The 20647-nt window shown below is 39.3% G+C and overlaps 2 protein-coding genes across 2 annotated transcripts in view; one reads left to right on the top strand and one right to left on the bottom strand.

Moving 5' to 3' along the window:
* Positions 1-539: 539 nt before the first annotated feature.
* On the top strand, positions 540-16613 carry LOC106815994 (rab3 GTPase-activating protein catalytic subunit-like; the record flags this gene model as incomplete). Its single annotated transcript, XM_014820525.1, has 22 exons — positions 540-554; positions 3077-3205; positions 5118-5280; positions 5465-5543; positions 6468-6587; positions 6850-7015; positions 7243-7324; positions 7623-7707; positions 7885-7953; positions 8177-8250; positions 8784-8867; positions 9289-9438; positions 9722-9846; positions 10196-10389; positions 11869-11923; positions 12178-12648; positions 12934-13144; positions 13669-13790; positions 13998-14097; positions 14479-14579; positions 14971-15216; positions 15823-16613. Coding segments are annotated over 22 exons (3054 nt in total), but the record flags the coding sequence as incomplete, so codon positions are not given.
* A 1704-nt stretch (positions 16614-18317) lies between these two features.
* The window catches only part of LOC106815995 (dnaJ homolog subfamily B member 11-like), a 22957-nt gene continuing 20627 nt past the window's right edge, over positions 18318-20647 (bottom strand). The window contains exons 7-9 of the mRNA XM_014820526.1: positions 20258-20369; positions 19835-19994; positions 18318-19263 (exon numbers count right to left, since the gene is read on the bottom strand). Coding sequence (XP_014676012.1) covers positions 19199-19263; positions 19835-19994; positions 20258-20369 — 337 coding nt within the window. The 3' untranslated portion in view covers positions 18318-19198. The remainder of the gene's footprint in view (positions 19264-19834; positions 19995-20257; positions 20370-20647) is intronic.

Below are 20647 nucleotides of genomic sequence, written 5' to 3' on the forward strand. Positions count from 1 at the left end.
ATATAGGTATTCTAACCCTAGCAATACCGTTTCTTGGAGCTACTGTCAGTATACTGTGCATGAGCCGAAATGTCGAATTACTACACTAATCACAGTCACTATAGTATTATTACATTTATTACTATTAGTATAGTTTCGCTTGTTGAAAATCAGCTGAGTCTGTAGTGTAAGCTTATACTGTAGACTGTAGTGTACGAAATATGCAGCTCGACCTCGATGACCGACAGTGAGACACGACCGACAGTGCGACACTCATTTGCAAATTACATTGACTTTTCCTTTAACATTTATCAATTTTATGTTACTTGCGCTATCTGTCAATTTGATTAACTTGTTTCTCCGTCTTCGTTATAGTCCGTTTGACTTTTCAAGACTATCCTTTATGAGGTTACGAGGCTAGTACAAAACATAAGCTGAGTGCTTGTCTCGGCGGTGTAGTCTGTTTAGCAGTCACGTGACCGTGTTTTCTACGCATGAACATGGCACCATGCACGTGATCACGTATAACCAATCCGTTTCACTTCTCTGTATATATTTTCTCAGATGAAAACGAAGTAATTATGGTTTTGCGTTTGTTTTTGTCTAATAGATTGTCTATGCAAGTTAAATTGGTAATCTGATGATTACAAAATGTTAAGATATATATCTGAAATTTGCGAAAAGTAACAAAACTGACATACGCTATGCAAATGCCAATAGCTCTAGGCGTGTATATACTATTACCAGGAGTAGATGAAGACTCATCTACTCCTGCTATTACTGTATTACTATTTATAGTCACTGGCAGCAAGAACCAGTTCTTGCTGCCAGTGGTATTAGTATACTATTACTAGCGCTCATAGGCCAGGGTCTGAGCCACGTACTTAACCCTAACCCTAATCCTAACCCTAACCATATCAAATAGTGACCAGGGTACGTTCCGGTATACCGCCGGTACTGCCGGAACGGGCTCAGGGATTTGATATGATTAGGGTTATTTTTTGATATGGTTAGGTTAGGATTTAGGGTTAAGGTTAGGGTTCTGGTTAGGGAGTAGGCGTAAGCGACTCCCTAGACTCGTTAGTGGAGTAGACGAGGTACGGTCCGGCATATTAAATAGTACCAGGGTACGTTCCGGTATACCGTACCCAGGGTACGTTCCGGCAGTACCCCGGGGGACATAGACCCTCTCAGCATTACTAGCGCTCATAGGGTCTATGTCCCCCAGGGTACTGCCGGAACGTACCCTGACTGAGTACGGTTCCGGTATACCGGAACATACCCTGGTAACTATCTGATATGGTCAGGGTTAGTGAGTAGGCGTAGGCGACTCCCTAGACTCGTTAGTGGAGTAGGCGAGGTACGGTCCGGCATATTAGATAGTACCAGGGTACGTTCCGGTATACCGGACTGTACTCAGGGTACGTTCCGGCAGTACCTTGGTGGACATAGACCCTCTCAGCATTACTAGCGTGCCTTACCCGGCCAAGTTTTATGTAGGGCTTAGGATGAAATTTGCAGTCTGTACCACAGGCACAGTCACTAATTGGAGCGTTTCAATAAAATATAATGCTAAATAAATACGAAATATATTTACTACCAAAGTCTTAATGTTTCTATACTCTTTTTCACCTATTATTGCCGACAATTTCCTGCAAATGCCGTCCAAATGCTCATCTGCAATGCCGTCCAAATGCTCATCTGCAACAAACGCTGGCTGCCGCTGCACACTGACACATAAATATATAGACATTACTATAGATATATTTAGGTGTTGACCAGTGTGCAGTGGCAGCCATGGCGGCAGCCAGCCTTTGTTGCAGATGAGCATTTGGATGGCATTTGCAGGAAATTGTCGGCAATTATAGGTGAAAGAGAGTATAGAAACATTAAGACTTTGGTAGTAAATAGATTTCGTATTTATTTAGCATTATATTTTATTGAAACGCTCCAAATGCCTGTGGTCTGTATGGGTTATAAATCACATCTTACTCACTACCTGCTGTTCATTGAGATGATGTTGTAGGAATTAGAAACACAATGTAACACACGGGTACCGAAGTATGTGACGTAAGGACGTGCAGTGTTTGATTTTAAACTGCGTTAGTTTACACATCATGTACGCCTAGCTGCCACATAAAGTTATGTACAGTAAATTTGTGCATGACTCTGTCATGCGTGCTAATGTGCACAATTTGTGCATAACTCTGTCGTGCGTGCTAATGTGCACAATTTGTGCATAACTCTGTCGTGCGTGCTAATGTGCACAATTTGTGCATAACTCTGTCATGCCTGCTAATGCTCACATCATTTTAAGGTACAGGTGGTGAAGGTACTTTCATAAGTTGTTAACATAGTTACATTTGTTGAGCTTTGGAATATTTTTAAAAGTGTGCCATTGAATTTACCAATAGAAGGAGGGTCTATTTATAATAATAATCTGCAAGGATGCGAGATGCCTTCCAGATAAACGTCAATGCAGGCATTTTTAGTTTCCAAAATGGCTATATATGATATCAGAAGTAGATAATAGCCTAGTAGATTATCTACTTCTGATGATATATAGCTAGGGACAGTGATTTTCTGCGATCGCGGAAAACGAAAGGAAAACACGAAACGGCCATTGGAAACGGAAAAGATGTTTTCAAACGGAAAAACGCGGAAAACGTAATTTGAACATATTACAACATGGAAATTTCAATAAAATCACAAAAAAACAGTCGATAATAGCATTGGTAATGATATGGTTTACATTCAGACAAGTTTCAGAGCGAAATGACTTACAATTACGACTTTTGGTAGCCCTGTGTTTCGGTGCCGGTTCCGGTTTCAAAGGTTGTACCAAATACTTTTTTTTCATGCAAATATATGTAAACGGAATTTTGCATTTTTGGTGTGTACAATTTCTATGGCAAAACAGAATTTCCATTTTTTCTTTACTTTGGAACGGAATTCATGATTTTCCCAAACGGAAAAGGCAATTTTTTTAAATGGAAAACCACTGTCCCTATATAGCATTAGCGAATAGACAAATTAGTTGTACAGCTGATGTAGATTGCAGACACAGTGATTGATAAGTTGTTGCATTAAATTTCAGGATACAACTGTCTTTGAGATCACAGACTTCACAACAGCTTCAGACTGGGAGCGGTTTATTGCTAGACTAGAAGAAGTCATTCACGAGTGGAAGCTGACCAACCAGCCAGTGAAACCTCATTTGCAACGGGTACATTTTTTGGGGCCTTTGTATGTAACAGTATAGAGATCAAATGACATGATCGAAATGCTTCGAATGCATCCTAGTGCATACCACCTTTTAGCTCAGCTGACGAAGTCAGATGCAGCTTGTAGAATCGCATGATTGTCTGTTCGTTCGTCCGTCCGTCCGTCAACAGTTGGGCAGAAATCTTAAGTGCTCGAAGTACGGTCTTGATATTCGGGACGTCGAGGGGGATCGCGAAAAGCACTCGGGATGTCGAATTTGGGGGACAAGGGTCAAAGGTCAAGATGTGTCAATGGAGGGGGAATATTTTCCCCTTAACTTAAGGTATAGGAGGAAATACGGAATTGCGGCACAAATCTCAACGGCTCGACCTACGCTTTTAATGTTCAATGTATTGTGTGATGGCGATGAAACCCATCACCAGCGCGAAATTGGAGGTCACAGGTCAAAGGGCAGTGGGAAAAGGTCAGATATCAGACATTTTCTGAGGACATGGTCTAACGGACCTAGTGCAAAACCTTTTTGTTTCAGCGCTGACCTACCATTTTTATCACTTTATTGAAAGGACCATGAAATCTACTTTCCGCTGACGTGTGAAGAGTAAGTGTCTGATAACCTTTTAACCCTCAATAGGAGGGTTAAACATGGATTTGTTGACTGTTAACAAAGGACTAAACTGCTTTTGCTATTAGAGCCCCCTCCATCCCCACCCTCCCCCACCACCACCACTACGCTTGAGCTCGACGCATATCCATGATAACATGTTAATATAGCGAATACACAGCTGTATCTTTATTACTGTACTACCAGTAGGTATAGCAAAGCCTATCATAGTGTAGTGGCCTGTACAACTGTAACGTTTACTTTATACTCATAGCTATATATACTTTATATTATAGCTCTCGACTGCTCGCTGGTGTTATCCGTGATCGCGTGTTCGTGACTAGGTATATTATCGGAGGTAACACGGTGTCGTGATGACAAACAATGAACGCTGGTGATACGTGGTTAGATTACAAACATGTTTACTTGCTCCGACGTCGTACACACATAACAAGGGTCCGTGTAAATGACCCGTACGAATACAGAAAGGTACGCGGGATACAATGTATAACTTACATATCAGTTGGATGGTAGCTAGTACTAGCACTATTGACGTTACGTCAGTCGTCGTGTAGGCAGCAAAACGGAGAGATCGAGCCCCTTCTTTTTGACAAACATCATTCTTTATAGTGACGCGGTCTCTATTGTCTAAGTTCCCCCCTTGCCTATTGGCTGCTGCCTTGCCGGTCAAGTGGTCCCGCCAGCCCAGCGCTGCTATTGGCTGGTTATGCGCTATTAATCTCTGTTCCCAGTGGCCGTTGGTGTGGGTCGTGGTCACGCCCTTTTTATGGTCCGGCCAATTACGTGCTGCAGCCACTGTTAGCATGTGCGTGTTTCTTAGACAATAGACCTGTCCTATATCTTGTGACCCTCGCATTTCGCCTGACCTGTTTCTATTTATTATTCTATTTATTATTAATCCTATTTCTTCATTACCCAACTCCTTCAATCAAACCTGAGTATACATAAGTTGTATTGTTCACTTTCATGCCTCAAATACTATACTAAAAGTGGATGGGTCCAAATACTTGTTACTTGCCCAAAATCATATGTTATGTACAAATTAGCCATCAGTAAGCTATTAATTGTTAGTGTTCGTGTTCATCTTTCATGGTAAATGTGCATATTTTGATATTATTCAAAACAAAAAGGATTTAATTAAAATACACACGCACCTCTGTATAGCTGGATAAAGAGTCAAATTACTCAGGTTTTATATTGTTTTAATAACAACGAAATTTTGCACAATTAAATCTAAATACACCCAAGACGTCACATAACTTTGGCTATACACTTGTATTTAACTTTATAGGATGAAATTGCAAATGGAACCTGGGATGAAATTTCGGAGAGTGCCTCGTTTGCTGATTTCAAGTGCAAAATCAACTACCATTTCTTGCTGCAAGAAAATGAAAATGTGAATGATGGAGCTGACTGTGAAAAAGAAAAGGCTGAAGAGAAGCAAGATCAAGAAGGTGATGTCCCTTATAGTTATACCTCTTTCCTGGCTTGTTGCTTATGTGTTGTCATTCTGTATCAAGATGAAATTGTGGATACTACTGTTTAAAGATTACTAGGCTGTACTAATGTTGTGATGTACACTAGTTACAAAGAAAGGCCACCTAGTATTTATACTTTGCCATTCTTATAATATTACAGATGTGCTTCCAACTGCCATGCAAGATCTTATCAGTATGGACAATGATTTTCCTCCAAGAGCACATTGCCTAAGCAGATGGTAAAAATGTATTCATAGCATTTTACGTGCTTAAATTATTGTACCTCTGGGTACATTGCGTTTACATGTTAAAGGTTGTAAGGGTGAAGTTTAAAGCCCATGCGAACCCAAGTATGTGTATTTTTTTAATAAAAACACTAAACAATGTTTATGTGTAAGCAGTCCCATCTATTGAGTAATACTATAATTGATCAACTGAGTGTGATCATTGCTTTCGACACGTGCCATCTTCAAAGGATCCCTTTAAGTTTAGCTTCTTTGTTTCTGTCATTCTGTATTGGAATTCTCTGTCTTCCTCTTTAGTTAATTGCAAATTTTCTGCTGGGATCCGTTGTGTTGATCTGTCTATTTGATCAACTTTTGCCTCTTTTCATCTTTGATATAGTCCCTTGGACTTCGAAGGCTAATATTTATGAGGTCATGGGGTCAATTACCACGGCAATCAATCAAGTTTAGCGACGGTCTACTGTACAATGTTACCATGAGCTGACTCACGTTTCGAGATATGTCTTTCCAAATCTACGTTATCGGTGTGACATCACGCGAGATGCAATTTTCACATAGTTCCTTTACAAAATTACGTTAAAAATACGTTTAAAGTATTTAATAAAAATTGTTACTAATGCATATAGTTACAAAATAACATAGCAACACATTACTATGTTTAACATGTGTATTTTTGGGGGTTTGCATAGGCTTTAAGGTTAGTCCATGTAACCTCACAATAATGTAATCTGCAGAGATTTTATATTATTTTATATTATTAGTAACTTGTTAAAAAAGATGTAAGCAAAACATAATTTCTTTCCACAGTGCACATACATATAAAATTATGACAAATAAGTACATTGTAAAAAAGCAATGTTTTGGTGAAGCTTGTACGAGCTTTGTGGCACAATATAACCTTTTCCTTTGCTGGTACAGGTTTGGAATTCGAGAGTTCCTTGTAATTAACCCTGAGGACATTGCAGATGCTGTTATTGGTGAAAGCAAGTGCAATATCCTGCTAAGTTCAATATGCATAGCCCTTAATAACACAAACTGGTAAGAGAAGGTTGTTTAGTAAACGTTTATTCTAGAAAACGTGATAAGTACATTTTATGAAAGTATAATTAAGTAATTATATACTTGGAACTTGGAACGTGCAATATCGCAAATAATTGTAATTGTGTGGTGAATGCATATATCAGCGATTTTCAGTAAGTGTTTTGTTCTAGAGACACTTGTTTACAATGTAGTAGTTCGAGAAACTCTTTAGACATGTTAGATTGGTTGACCATAATTCTTGTCTCCCGTGGCGTGGTAGTCAGGTGCCAATGTTTGTACAAGTTCATGAGCGATGGAGGAAGCTCTATCAGGGCATCTGTGAAGGACCCGGTATACGTACAGAGTTTGAGATGGTGCACCTCAAAAAGACTCCGAAGCAGTGTCGCCATCTCTCTGGGCTATCAAAACTTTTCACTGACAAAGTGGTGAGTTCAGTGGGGGACGAATTGGATTCTATCTAGATTTAATTTTTTAGCTGCAGTGATTGCGTAAACACTGAGTTAGTTCAGGCAATTCCAGACCGAAATGCTCATCAAAATATGCTAATGTGAGTGATGTCTGATACTGGTATGGTGTTTCATTTTGCATTTTTTATATTCTGAAACGGGCATAATTTTAAATATCTTCTGTCATTTTTTCTCGGCCTCTCTAGGGTTGTACGTCATCCACCGTGAAGGCCTCTGTGAGGTTTACCTATGTGGTACCTTATCATAATGTGTGGCATCGTGATTCAGGTATGGGGTTGATGAGTCCATTGCTATTTACATTTTTGTTTAGCTATAGAGTTAATGAAAAAAAAACATAAAAATGCACAAACAATGGCTGCTGTTCAATCCGTATAATTTGTCTGTTTCATCCTGACTTGTGATAACTATTATGTGCTAGTGACATTTTCCTCATGGCAAAATACTGTACGATTCTGGTCATGGATGAAGCTTACTGAATAGGTTTCTTTACTATGCGACATGATTTATAACATAATGTTATGTTTCCACTCGTGTGTATGTGTAGCATTCTCTGTTTATTGCATAGATTTTGATACAAGTCTTGGGGGAGATCATTATCGATTCCCAACTTTCACAGACTTGCCATTTGGAGCGTCTGAAGATCCTATTAGGTGCTTAAAAACTGTTATAGCTAATTTCTGGAAATATACCTACGTGTGAGTGAAGTTATGCAAGATACATTTATCATATATGGCGTTTCATATTTGAACGTGGTTGTGTTTCGTGTTGCTGTACACCACCATATTACATCTGTCTGTATAATATCTACGATACCATCTTTGTTACAGTGAATTGCATTTGGCAGTAACATGGCCCTCTCTTGCAGTAGAAATGATTTCCGATAATGAGGTCGTTTCGTAAGTATTGTGATAATAACATTAAATCAAGAACTATAAATATAAAGGATAGATGTGTTTAATTCGTTAGTGCATAGTTAGTCATTCACTCCATGATTGGTTACAAAGTCACTGTGGCAAAATACAGATTATTACATGGCTTAAGTAATTTGAACAACATTACAAGCGTTATGTTCATTTTGCATAATGCGGGTATGTACGTTTATGGTTTCGTATTTTACAGTGACCTGGACCCAAGTAGGGCCCCCCAGTGGTCACTTAGAGTAAGAATGAACAAGGAACCACAGTGCCTTCTTAGTGAGTTCTTGTTTTTCTCGATATAGTATTTAACTTTCTCTGTGTGTGCAGGGCTAAAGGTTCCACATTTTGTTACAGTATCGTTTTTTGTTATTACATCATGGTTATTAGGCAATATGCTATGGAGATTTGTCCATAACCGTAATTAGTGGTTTATTGAGAATTTACCTGCCTGGGTAGAATTGTGACCAATTGTATACATGGTTAACAGTTAAACATTTGACATTATAACTCAACGTACTCAGTTATGCCATCATTGCAAAAATGAATAGGGTGTATGGGGTGAATTATTACTTTCACTTATATGAGGAAACATTAATTGTCTAACGATCAATCTATAACTCTGTCTGACATCACAGCACTAATATCTAAATGTCCTTGGTTTGGCTCCCAGGTTGCATGGCCCCAGCTCTGTGATTTGGGTGCCTATTTCATGTTCAACAGAACCCTCGTGTACAAGGCATTTAGCAAATATCTTGTAAGGCACACGGGATCAGTGATGGGATGGTCTCAATTGAGTTTCTGTTTGCTAGGTCAGTGCTTGTCAGAATTTGCAAGCATATGCCACAGAAATGAGACACAAGGAGAACTTTTAGGAATTCCGTCTGACACTGAAGGTAAAGCCAGAGGTACTATATAAGGCACAAGCTTGTGAGACATTATTGTCTAATTGTAAGACTGAAAACATATATCCTAATCGCATGCATTGTATGTGTGCATCTTACAAATAATAATTGAACAACAGACCACCAATTCATAGCTTAGCTTACATTTTTTTATTATTTGGAGAAATTATGAGATTTGTACTGTGTTTGTACACAGTGAGTCAGATTTTCACACTTAACATCTGTCATATCACCAACTTCTTTCTTTCCACTGTCCACCCTTCTGCTCTGCTGATTGCATTTCACATGTCTGCTTTATGGAACCTGTACCAGTTCATGTCTTGTTTGCATTCCTTAGTATATCACATAATGCAAGATTCCCAATCCTTACCATATAATAAAAATCATCCCTATCTAAATCTTTGACTTTTAGATGGGTTTACAGAGTCGGACATAGGTCAAGCTCTTCAGAAGCTGACAGAGCCCGAGATCTCGGTGCCTCTGCCTAGTGTAACACATGTCATGAAGCAGGCAAGGAGAGGAATTAGGAAGCGCGTGGTAGAGAAAGCACCTCTGAAACCAGGTAGAAATGCACCGCTGTATGCTTCGCAATGTTATTTAAGTTAAGAACGTACTCCAATGTGTTTTTCATAATTAGAAACATACATACTAAATACAGTATAGGCTCGTGTTGCTCTCGAGGAAGAAGTATAATCTCATTGGTCTAGCAGATATTCAATATTATAACACATACCATGTAATTCACTCATATCTCGTGATTCTTATGCTAGAAGACAGCTGAACATTGTGGAGATGAATTAAAAACCTTTTCAAGGGAACATGTAAAAATACTTATAACGTTTCAGATATGTTAAACGAGCTGCTAGATTTTCTCTTCCCGGATGCAGTCGACCCCACATACATGGACAGGCAGGCAGCAGAGGCAGGTCGAGACGATATTGAAAACAAGGATGAGAGAGAAGGAATGAAAGTATGTGTGGAACATTATTGCCTGCTTAATAGTATTTAAATTAGCATAATAAAGCATAAATGACACCTCCGCACCCCATTTATTGTACTAGCATTCCTATATCTCAAATCTGTGATCGTTATGCTGTCATGTCTCATACGTTGCAATATTTATTATTAAACTAATTTAAAAATAACACATCTATCTATTTTTGTTGTAAATGTTTACAATTGGTGTGCTGAAGTTAATAGTTTAGAAAAACTTTAGCGTGTATGGTCAGCAATGTAGATGTAAAGTAAAGCTCGTTATTGTTTGATATGTGTCGATACCGAGAGAGAGGCTTCTCATCTGTCTTGTGATCTTTCTTCAGGAGATATTTAAGTCTTTGAAGTCGGCGCCACCTTACTGCCTGACGTTCAAACTGGCCATCTGTCTGTGTCATATCAGCCACCACTTCTCCAGTTGCACCAGTTCTGCAGTAGCATTGAGGGCCATTGCACAAATATGGCATGAATTTGTGCTAGAGTTGCGATACAGATGGGAACATAACTATGGAATACCTGAGTAAGTGTAGTACTATTATATATATATATATATTAGGGCTGTAACGAATACACTAGGTCACGAATACGATACGTATCACGATATATGCATGCGAATACGAATATTTCACGAATACGAATACTCATATATTAGGGCTGTAACGAATACACTAGGTCACGAATACGATACGTATCACGATATATGCATACGAATACGAATATTTCACGAATACGAATACTCACTTGTTGAAGCTGTAAATACTACCAAGGAATAAAAGATATATATATATATATGTGTGAATAAACAAAAATGCTTTATGTTAACGATAGAATGGCGCGCAATCATGCCCTGGCTCCTAGGGTGTTTTAGCAGATGTATTTTAGCAGACTCACATGAAAATGCGTATGTGTGTCTGCATGCGTGCGTGCGCGCGTGTGTGCGTCCACGTGTGTGTGCATGTGTGTTTGCGTGTGTGTGCGCGTGCGTGCGTGCGTGCGTGCGTGCGTGCATGCATGTGTGTTGTCCGCTATGCCTCCGGACAACTAAACTTTTGTCCGTTAACGAACAACTTTTAGCGGACGATTGGTGAAATGCACTCGCGATTTATCGAGCCCCGTACTTCAATCAAAGGCGCCGCTGCCGCACACATGGCTGGAAAAACGCGGCATGGCTGTGTCAGATTTTCGTGACATCACTGTACACGTGTATATCACAGGTCAACAAGAAAACCGCGGTATTGCGCTGGTTACGGTATAATAATTCTAAAATATTACAATTTACACCGCGATAATATCGCAATACCGGTATACCGCTGCAACCCTAGTATCCGTCCCTTCTCACACGCTCGATATGGGGTGAGTGAACTTACACGTGATAGTAAGATACACGTCCCGGCCTTCTCGACGTGTGAGAAGGGATGGGTACCAGTCTATGTGCTTTCACGGGGAAACCTGCAAACGACATTCAGAATTCGAGCAAATCGGCGTAGAATTGCAGTTTAAAAAAAAATTTTCAACTAGGTTATATTTATATTATTTGTATTCGTCAGTATTCGAATAATGATGACGCGAATAACGAATACGTATCGCCCAACAACAATATTCGGTGCACCGAATACGCGAGTGTATCGTTACAGCCCTAATATATATATATATATATATATATATATATATATATATATATGGCAGACAGTAGCAGGTAAAACTGTAATCACTGAGCAGTTGAACAAACTGAGGGAAACAAACTGTATGTCAATCTCTGGTGACAGTCTCAGTCACGGCAGAACTTGTAACATGGTGGTGTGTCTCGGAATAAGTTTATCGGATATGATGATAATATAGGAGTACATTTCTTTTATGCTAGATTAATTATTTTAAAGTTTTAGCAACAGTTTTAACAAACTAAATGAAGTTGGTTGAGCTGAATTTACTCTTGTGTGTTGGAATGTACATTCATGTACTGGGCTTAATTTTTCATGAACATTTGCTTACATCATTACAGTGTAGAAGCTGGATCTCCCAACATGGCACACAGCCTGTTGCATCAGAAACTACAGGTATGACACATAATTATAGTCTGTATCATATATGTCATGTGTGTGGTCAATTGTGACTAATTGTTTGTGTGTCTTCTTGTGTTGCTATCAAAACAATCATAATTTACGCATATCATAAAAAAAGATTCTGACACTAGTGCTGTCAGAGAATTCGTACACAGGATGTTCTCTCTCTTGACTGTAGACTGACAGCCACGGGACTTTCTCCTGTGTGTATGGTCTTATCTCTTACATGAAGGTATGTCTGTTTCTAGATGCTGAGCTGCTGTGTGCAGAAGAAGCGTAAGCATGCAGAAGACAGCCTGCGTGGCAGCAGCAACAGCACTGGCACAGAGGGCGCCACCACTGCCACCTCGCTCAGCCACAACTCAAGCAGGGTGAGGCTGTCACCGCCGGCGTGCCAGAGCGACGATGACGACGAATTTTACGAATGCGAGGACATGCCATCGGACCCCATAGTGGTCAGTATGAGCCCATCCGAAGGACCAGAGTCAATCAGTGATGAAGGCCCAGCATGTGATCCGTGTGAAGGCGGCAACAACAACGTGATATCGTCAACGGCCACTTCATGGTCTGGGGAAGCTCTTGCAGAAAATGCAGATTCCACAAGCGAACGTTGCTCACCTGACACCATCTTAGCAGAAGCTGAAGGAAGGCTACGACCTTGTAGTGACCTAAAGCTGCTGCGTGTGACTGATGAGCCACTGTATATACCCATCACTCAGGTAGGTATAGGCGCCTGTAACAGGTGTGGTATACAACTGCAGATCGCGCGAAATTTCAGTTAAAGAAATTCACATCGACGGCCACATCCTTCTGAACTGTTTGTCTTGGGGAAATATCATTCTTCCTTGTACAAATAAAGTGGTAAAGATGGTCATTCTTAAAAGGCACGTTCATATTCCCGTATTCCTTGCACCATACTAAAGCCTAGAGAAATTTATGACGCGAGGGGAACACTCAATAAGACAGTTGATGTTCGCGGGATGAAAAATGATTGGTCTGTGCAGGAGCCAGCGCCACTGACAGAAGACATGTTAGAGGAGCAAGCGGAGGTAATGGCTCGTCTCGGCACCACAGCAGAAGGCGCTCATCTGCGTGCGCGCATGCAGAGCAATTGTCTGCTGTCAGACATGGAAGCTTTCAAGGCAGCCAACCCCGGCTGTGTTCTAGAGGACTTTGTGCGATGGTACTCTCCACGTGACTACTGCACAGAGGAGGGTAGGTAATACGTGCAGTTAAAGAATTGGAAATGCTGTTTGTCTTTTGTCAGCCAGGCACGTGCTAACTATGAAAGTGAACTGCTTCCTTAACTTATTAGCTGCACTAGGAAATCGATTGACTACTGTTAAAATGAGACAGCCATGTGGCAGATTTCCTTCTTTCTATTGGTAAGCTTATGGTGCTCAGCCAGCTGGCATATCAATGTCATAATTAGTGTACATAAAGTGATGCACATACGTATGTGTTATTGACTTTATTGCTAACTTGCTCCTGTTTATCCCGGCTACTGTTTTTTGAACCAACTTGAAGAATGTTTCTCTTCCATCAACAGCGTGAGCAGAAACTGCATAATTTTTTTTCTGGTCTTCATTTTCGTTTCATGAGATCTTCTAATTGAAAGTGAGCAAAGTATTAATTCGCCGACTGTCACTAGATATATATTACTGTGTATGTAAATATTTGATATTTTTTGCACTAGTTGATTAATGTTATATTGTTAATTTGTTTATTCCTTTGAAAAGGCAAGCTTAGCAGTAGGATGCAGATCCCGGGTAATTTGTGGCAGGAAGTGTGGGAGACTGCAAAACCTGTCCCAGCAAGGCGTCAGAAACGACTCTTCGATGACATAAAAGAAGCAGAAAAAGTAATACTGACCTACCTATTTATTCTCTAGTATTATCTCAACATCATGGATTTGAACAATATTTTATTACAATGTGTTTGTTACTTTTAATGTAATTTTAACGAACTCAAAGGCATAGATTAATTAGGGTGTGATAACATGGAGATACTGTCCGAACTATTACAGTTACCTAAGTAGCCTTAATTACCTTCTTCTTAAAATCGGCAGGTACTTCATTTCCTGGCAGGTTTACGGCCAAGCCAGGTAGCCCTTTATATGATGCCCATCGTCATTCATGTTGCACTGGTCAGGATATCAGAGCTAGGCGGTGGGTCTATTTCCTGTGTAGATATCAAGGGATACCATACATCCATCTAAAATTGAATGACTATCTTCTCCTTTCCTTGCCTTTCATATGGTATATCCCACTTTGATGGGTATAATATGTATAAGCTTCAAGCTTCATAGGCATGCTTCCACGGATACACATGAAATTGACAGCACTTTCACAATGCTTACTAAACTTTGTTTAGGTATTGAATTAAGCTTAATGTATTAAGATGACTTGAACTGTAACTCTAGTTCTGCTGTTTTAGCCTGGATTTTTTTTTAAGTGTATGTGAATCTTTGTAGTCCTGCCATTTCCCCGTTATAGTGATTTAATATTTAGCAAATCACTCGATGTCAATTTAAGTCACTGTTTTTACAGATGAGGGTCTGATTCCAACGTTTCAGAAGTCGCTCCAGGAGATAGGCAAAAAAGCTATCAGGTTGGCTCGTGCACCACGTCTTGATATTCTCAAATATGAGGTGCTATTTCAATTGATTATGCAGATTTATCTTCATTACTACGATAGTTTATAATTAACATATATGATATTATCAGGATATTATCAGGATATTATCAGGAGTTAATAAAGACAAATTTGTCTTTATTAACTCCTGATATTATGTCACTATGTATTACATGTGCAGATTTATAACTGTGACTTAACCGTATATTGCAGTGTGCATGCAGAACTATTTTTATATATTCTATAGACAAGTAGACTGTTGAATAAACTATCTAGATTTTTAATCTATAAAATTGTATTTTATCATTATATTATATTTATTTACATTTAATTATATGTAATTAAATTATTTTAGATTATTATTTATTCGTTTTTTTTCGTGCATTTCTGCTCTTGTTTTTACACAGGAACTGCTGGCACACATCACACTGCTTGAAATGAGTATGGAGCAGGCGATGGCACTCAGAGACAGGTTATTCAGTGATGAGACGGTTGCTGCGACAATGCATGGCAATCGGCAGTTAGAGAAGCAGACGCGAGAGGTTGAGCAACTGCTGTTGGCACTGCAGGAGCAGCCAGAGGTGGCCGTTCCTGGCGCCAGTCGCAGCTACACTGGATCAATCCTGCTGCACTTGTTTGACAGGGCACAGAAGGTAGGCACCACAAATATCCTGCAGTATCTGTATGTAAATATATATAATATATCTATCATCTATGGTAGACACATTGCTGTTCTCCATTCTCCATATTCCTCCAAGAGTCAAATGAGCTTACAATCTGCCTTGAACATTCACTTGGCATCGTATTTCGATTTTCCTAATGTAATAAAAGTCGAGTTTGGCTGACTCAGACTCTGATCTGGAAGCCAAAATTGATCTTACATTAGTTGCTGTCTCTTTGCACAGTTCATTGTATGTTTTGTGGTGGATACATGAATACATAGATGTTTGTTTTGCAATGATCGTATAGTGGGGGCCTCAGAATAAATTTAGTCTGAGTCAGAGGAGCTGTGAAGCTCCACTGGCCCTTCCACTGCCATGGTGCTTGTAGATCTGGGAGTTATTTCCAGTGCAGACATAAATCTGAAACGGCGGATTTATTGTCCGTGGCGTCCGATGTCTGTTAAACCGAGGGTGGCGTAATTTGGAAAATATTTTACGTATGGGCGAATTTACCTAGTCCTAGTTGTCATTACGTGGGGTAAAACGGTACGCCATGCCCAAGAATTCATTACAAAATTAGAATTTTGTTGATTTCAGCAAGCCGCTGGTCAGTCTTCACCAGATGATTGCGCTCATCCAGGCTCACGGCACTCGTTTCCAGAGCCGGCGGCTCGGGAGTACATCCTGCGCACAGTTGCACCGCGACCTGCCCCGTATTCACGACCCACACCACAGAAGATGTACTGTGTTATTCTAAACGAGGACTTTCGCCTAGCTTCTGCAGTGTCGCAGGACACCATGTTCCAGTAAATGCAGGTGGGCAAGTTATTCACTATCAAGTCTTGACAGCCGAGGGATAATGGCACGTGTTGGCAAGCGTCAACTGCAGTGTGATAACTCATTTAAATGCTGTTTGTGAGGTACTGGCTTCAGCTTAAAATAACCGTCAAGTACCAACTGGCTTTGGTGAGACTAGTAGCTTATCATTTATAGTATCAATGGCAATCAGCAGCTCTGCCCAGCACATACAATAATAACATCCGTAATTTCAAGATCCTTAGTCTTATAGTGCAAGAATATACGAGTTCCAAGCATCATATTGTTGTAACAGGGTCTTAGAGCATTGAGAGCAGTATCTTTCCCACTACCTAACACAATAAAAGTTCAAGAAGTGATGGTGCTGCAGCGTAGTTCTCTGATCTGTATTCTTGCTCTTAAATGATGGACATCATTTATAAATGGCAGTGTTCATGATCTCTTTTTATGATTCATTTTGCAGTCGTTTTTAGATTTGTGTTGGGTCTAGGGTCTTCACTATGCGATTCCTGCAATCATGTATGTACATTTATGTCAGTGTATATAATAAATGTGATTTGTGTTTACATAGAGCTGTAACTGCTGGCAAATATTTTATTCTTAAATGACAACCATTACACTGAGAGATGTTTTAGAGTCATCTGCTAGTTATTGTAAAATATTATGCTATAATATCAAATAGACCCGATCCTTACAATTTCAATGTGAATCTTAAAAACTGGTTCACACAAGTTAAATATGTAGGGTGCATGCACACACATACCATTAATTGAATAGTGTAGGTCTAACAATGCAGATGATAAATCATTACTGAAATGAAATGGAATCTAAAACATGGACTCCTATGATTAAAAAGACATTTTTCTCAATCACTCCACCCACGTATGTACATACAATTTCCACCACCTTTGTCCTACCGAAATCCCATGAGGTGTCACCCACAGTTTAACCTTGGCGTAAATCGGTTGTGTAATGAAAGCCCAACTTGTTAAACATGCACATCCGAATACTACAGCGATTATCACAGGAGCCACTCAACACGCATGCATAAACCATACCATCCAGGGTACCGGAGACATGATTAATTCATGTTATTTTCAGTAAGACACCACAGCTTATCAAACAGCAAGTCGAGTTGATTAACCTGGTACTTTATCAGTGAGCCCTTCATCAAAAACTAACATCCCAAGTTTACATGGGCTTGAGATTGCACAGCAATCTGGCATCCAACATGAACTTGTGAAGAAAATGCAGTCCGTGCATAGCTGGGTAGAAAGCTGTCTGACATTAGGGTCTGACCTTTCTGGGATTTTTTTTATATCATTTTTCAAACCTAATTAGCTTGCACACGATTTACTAGACCAGCAGAGTATTACCACTTACCAAGCACAATCGTCATCTAAATGACTTCAATGAACGTTTACATATTGTGGTTAATGTTAGCACATATTGTTTCGATATCAGTGATTGCTCTTGCTGCAGGACAGTTTACAAACGAACTGAACATTACAAAAATCCACCTTTCTTGACTAGCTAACAGCCTCATTTCATTTCACAGTTGATACTGATTAACAAATATACGGGGACCACTAGGGGAAATCCTTGGACGCGTATCCGAGCATTCTAGCAGCTGTAAAACAATGACAAATGTAAAACAATTGGCTATACAACCAATTCTGTACGCAAGAAATGAGTAAAGGACATTCAAGCAGCCCCGACGATGAATTTACTAGGAACTGACTATTAAGCTAGCAGCACACTTCACCATTTTCGTTGCTCGTACAGGCAATTTTCGTGGTCGGCAATTTTTGTGGCCGTTGCCCCGTCACAGCACACTTCACCACAAGTTGCCACCACGAGCAATTTTCGTGGTGAGAAATCAAACCGGTTTGATTCTCGGCAACTCGTGGTGACCACTAAATTTCCGTGGTGAGTGGTCGTTGCCGGCCCCCGCACACTTGGCCATTTTTGTGGTGACCACGAAAATTGCCTGTTCGAGCAACGAAAATGGTGAAGTGTGCTGCCCGCTTTAGTTGTTGTGAAAGTCATAGACTCACATTCTTTGTTTTGATATAGGAATGATTGAAAATTGCTGCAGTTCTACATGTGTATTTCCAGATAGATTACTATAACCTAAAATATATGAATTGAATATAAGCACGAACCTTGTGCATATATTGAACTGTTGATTCAACATACGTAAAATAGGTTCGTGCTAATAGTGATATATTTTTACTACTGTTTAGTCTTAATACAGCAAGTACAAAACAAGCACGTATCAGGAAATGCTGAGTGAACTTTGTTTTCATTATAGTTCATATGACATGTGTTCATCATTCAATCAGTAACACGGGATACATATTTTCGAATAGTTTGAAAAAAAAACTAATGCATTATTTACAAAACAATTGCCTAAAATATTCCCATGGACTTCATCATTGAGGCGAGGCTGTACAACAGCATTTCACATAACTAGTAGTACTGACAACAATGCTTCACAATGTCAAAACCACGACAGTGTTAAAACAGACCAGCAAACACTGAAGTAAACCCAAACTGATATACCCAAAATTCTATAGGTGCATGGCGAATGTTTAACAAATAGTGATTGCATTAGATTGATATGTAAATGCATTTTAAATACAAAGAAAACATTGCAACAAAATCAAAGGATCACACGGTAATGGCAGGCAAAATTGCGACTTCTAGTTTAAGATGACCTGTTCAATGGTGATATTAACATAAGAGACTGTGATGGTAAATCCTCACACATTTTCCTACAGATATCACAGGAATCCCTTTGGTGATACCACATGTATTCATGCCATGGTTCCACATGTGTGGGGCCATCCACATCAATCAGCTGTGTACATCTGCAGAAACCTTTATTGTACACAATTTATTATGAAGAATCATTGATAAGTACATTAGATGTAATTATATTAGAAAGAAGACTAATTCCACACTGAATGTCATGCCACCACACCAGTGTAGACCTCTGAATTCAATAGTTCACCGTGTGTTGATGCCGAGTTTGTGCACATATGACCAGCAGGAATCCAGTTGCCATTGTATTACTACTATCAAACTGTACAAAACACGCCTATGAAAATATCCAGAGTTAACGGGTACATTTACTTGTAACACTTCCTAGGCACTAGTACCCTCGTAGTCCATTGTAGCTTTTAGGCTCTGACATCTGTTTCAACATGTCTTTCAATGCTGAAAACAAGATATATCCATGGTTATAGTTAACACATTATACATGTTATACCTAAATGCACAAATTAAAAAAAATTCTTCAGACTAATTGACAGAACTCTTCTCATGTGATTTGGAAAACTGCAGAATGCTTCACACAGCCCATTCGGGCATCACTAGCCATGTCACCAAGACCTAAAGGTCACATGCAGCAAAAACAGAAGAGCATCACAGACCAGGGGTAAGTTCACTAGACAAACAGTTTTGCTTCAGTTGCACATTCATAGGACCATTTTCCTGTGAATTTGCCAGTGAATTGATGTTGTTGACATTCTAATGATCTGAATTTTAACTGAATTTGAATTCATGCTCAAGCCAATATATGTAAAACTGTTTTATAAGAGGTAACATAGTATAGTATACAGACTATATATTTCACCCCTTAGTTATTAAAAGATAATAACTTTAAAGGTATTTACATAGATATCTATAGTCTTATAATTTCGTGTCCTCGTACCAACACGGAATATGAATAAAAATATAAAATTACAGATAAAACTTAAACATTACATGTATTTGTAGGTTCACTTACTTTCTTTATCTGCATTGCTGAGTTCACCTTTGGGAAACTCTACATCAAAAGTTATGTATAACGTGCCCCTGAGGTTATTGTTATCATAGTGGATCATCCCTTCATCTTTCTTTCGTATTCTTGCACCAGGCCACGTCACTTTATCTCGGGTTACATGGACCTGATACAAGCAAAGCAGAATCACGTTTTAAATCTAAAGCAGCGAAAGTGAATTTCAGGTGAGTATCAAGTGATGATTGTGGTAACATACAAATCTTAGAAAGGCAAACTAGGCAACGCTTTGAATTTTTCCGTCATGTCGATATATACATATTAATGACACTCAAGAATTAAATGCAGCATGCAACTAGTGTACATATTTATATCACATTTAGACATCAAACAAAATTATCAACACTTATTCCTCGAGAACCCGAGACTTACCAGATGACCATCTAGATGTTTTATATCCATTTCAAAGCCAGTCAGGGCCTGTTGCAATGATATTGTCACATTTGTATACAAATCGTCTCCCCGCCTTTCAAAAACTTTGTGCCTGAAATAAACCCAAAATAAAGCAGATGACTAACATGGACGGTGTTAATTTGCATAGTCAATTATCCCTTTACAATGGTAAAGCAGAGGCCAAAAAAAGTCCAGAATTGAATACAGTTACTTAATGATTTATACTGTCTGACACCCTGATTAATCAATAGCTAAAAATTTTGCTATACACACTGACATGAGCAAAATTCTAATACCTCTGATAATTATTGTTGTTGGAAAAAGGATAAGTGTGGTTTCAATCACTACCCAGCAGCCTGTCTGTGACTA

The sequence above is a fragment of the Priapulus caudatus genome, unplaced genomic scaffold (genome assembly GCF_000485595.1).
Source record: "Priapulus caudatus unplaced genomic scaffold, Priapulus_caudatus-5.0.1 Scaffold1256, whole genome shotgun sequence".
Classification (NCBI taxonomy): Eukaryota; Metazoa; Priapulida; class Priapulimorpha; order Priapulimorphida; family Priapulidae; genus Priapulus; species Priapulus caudatus.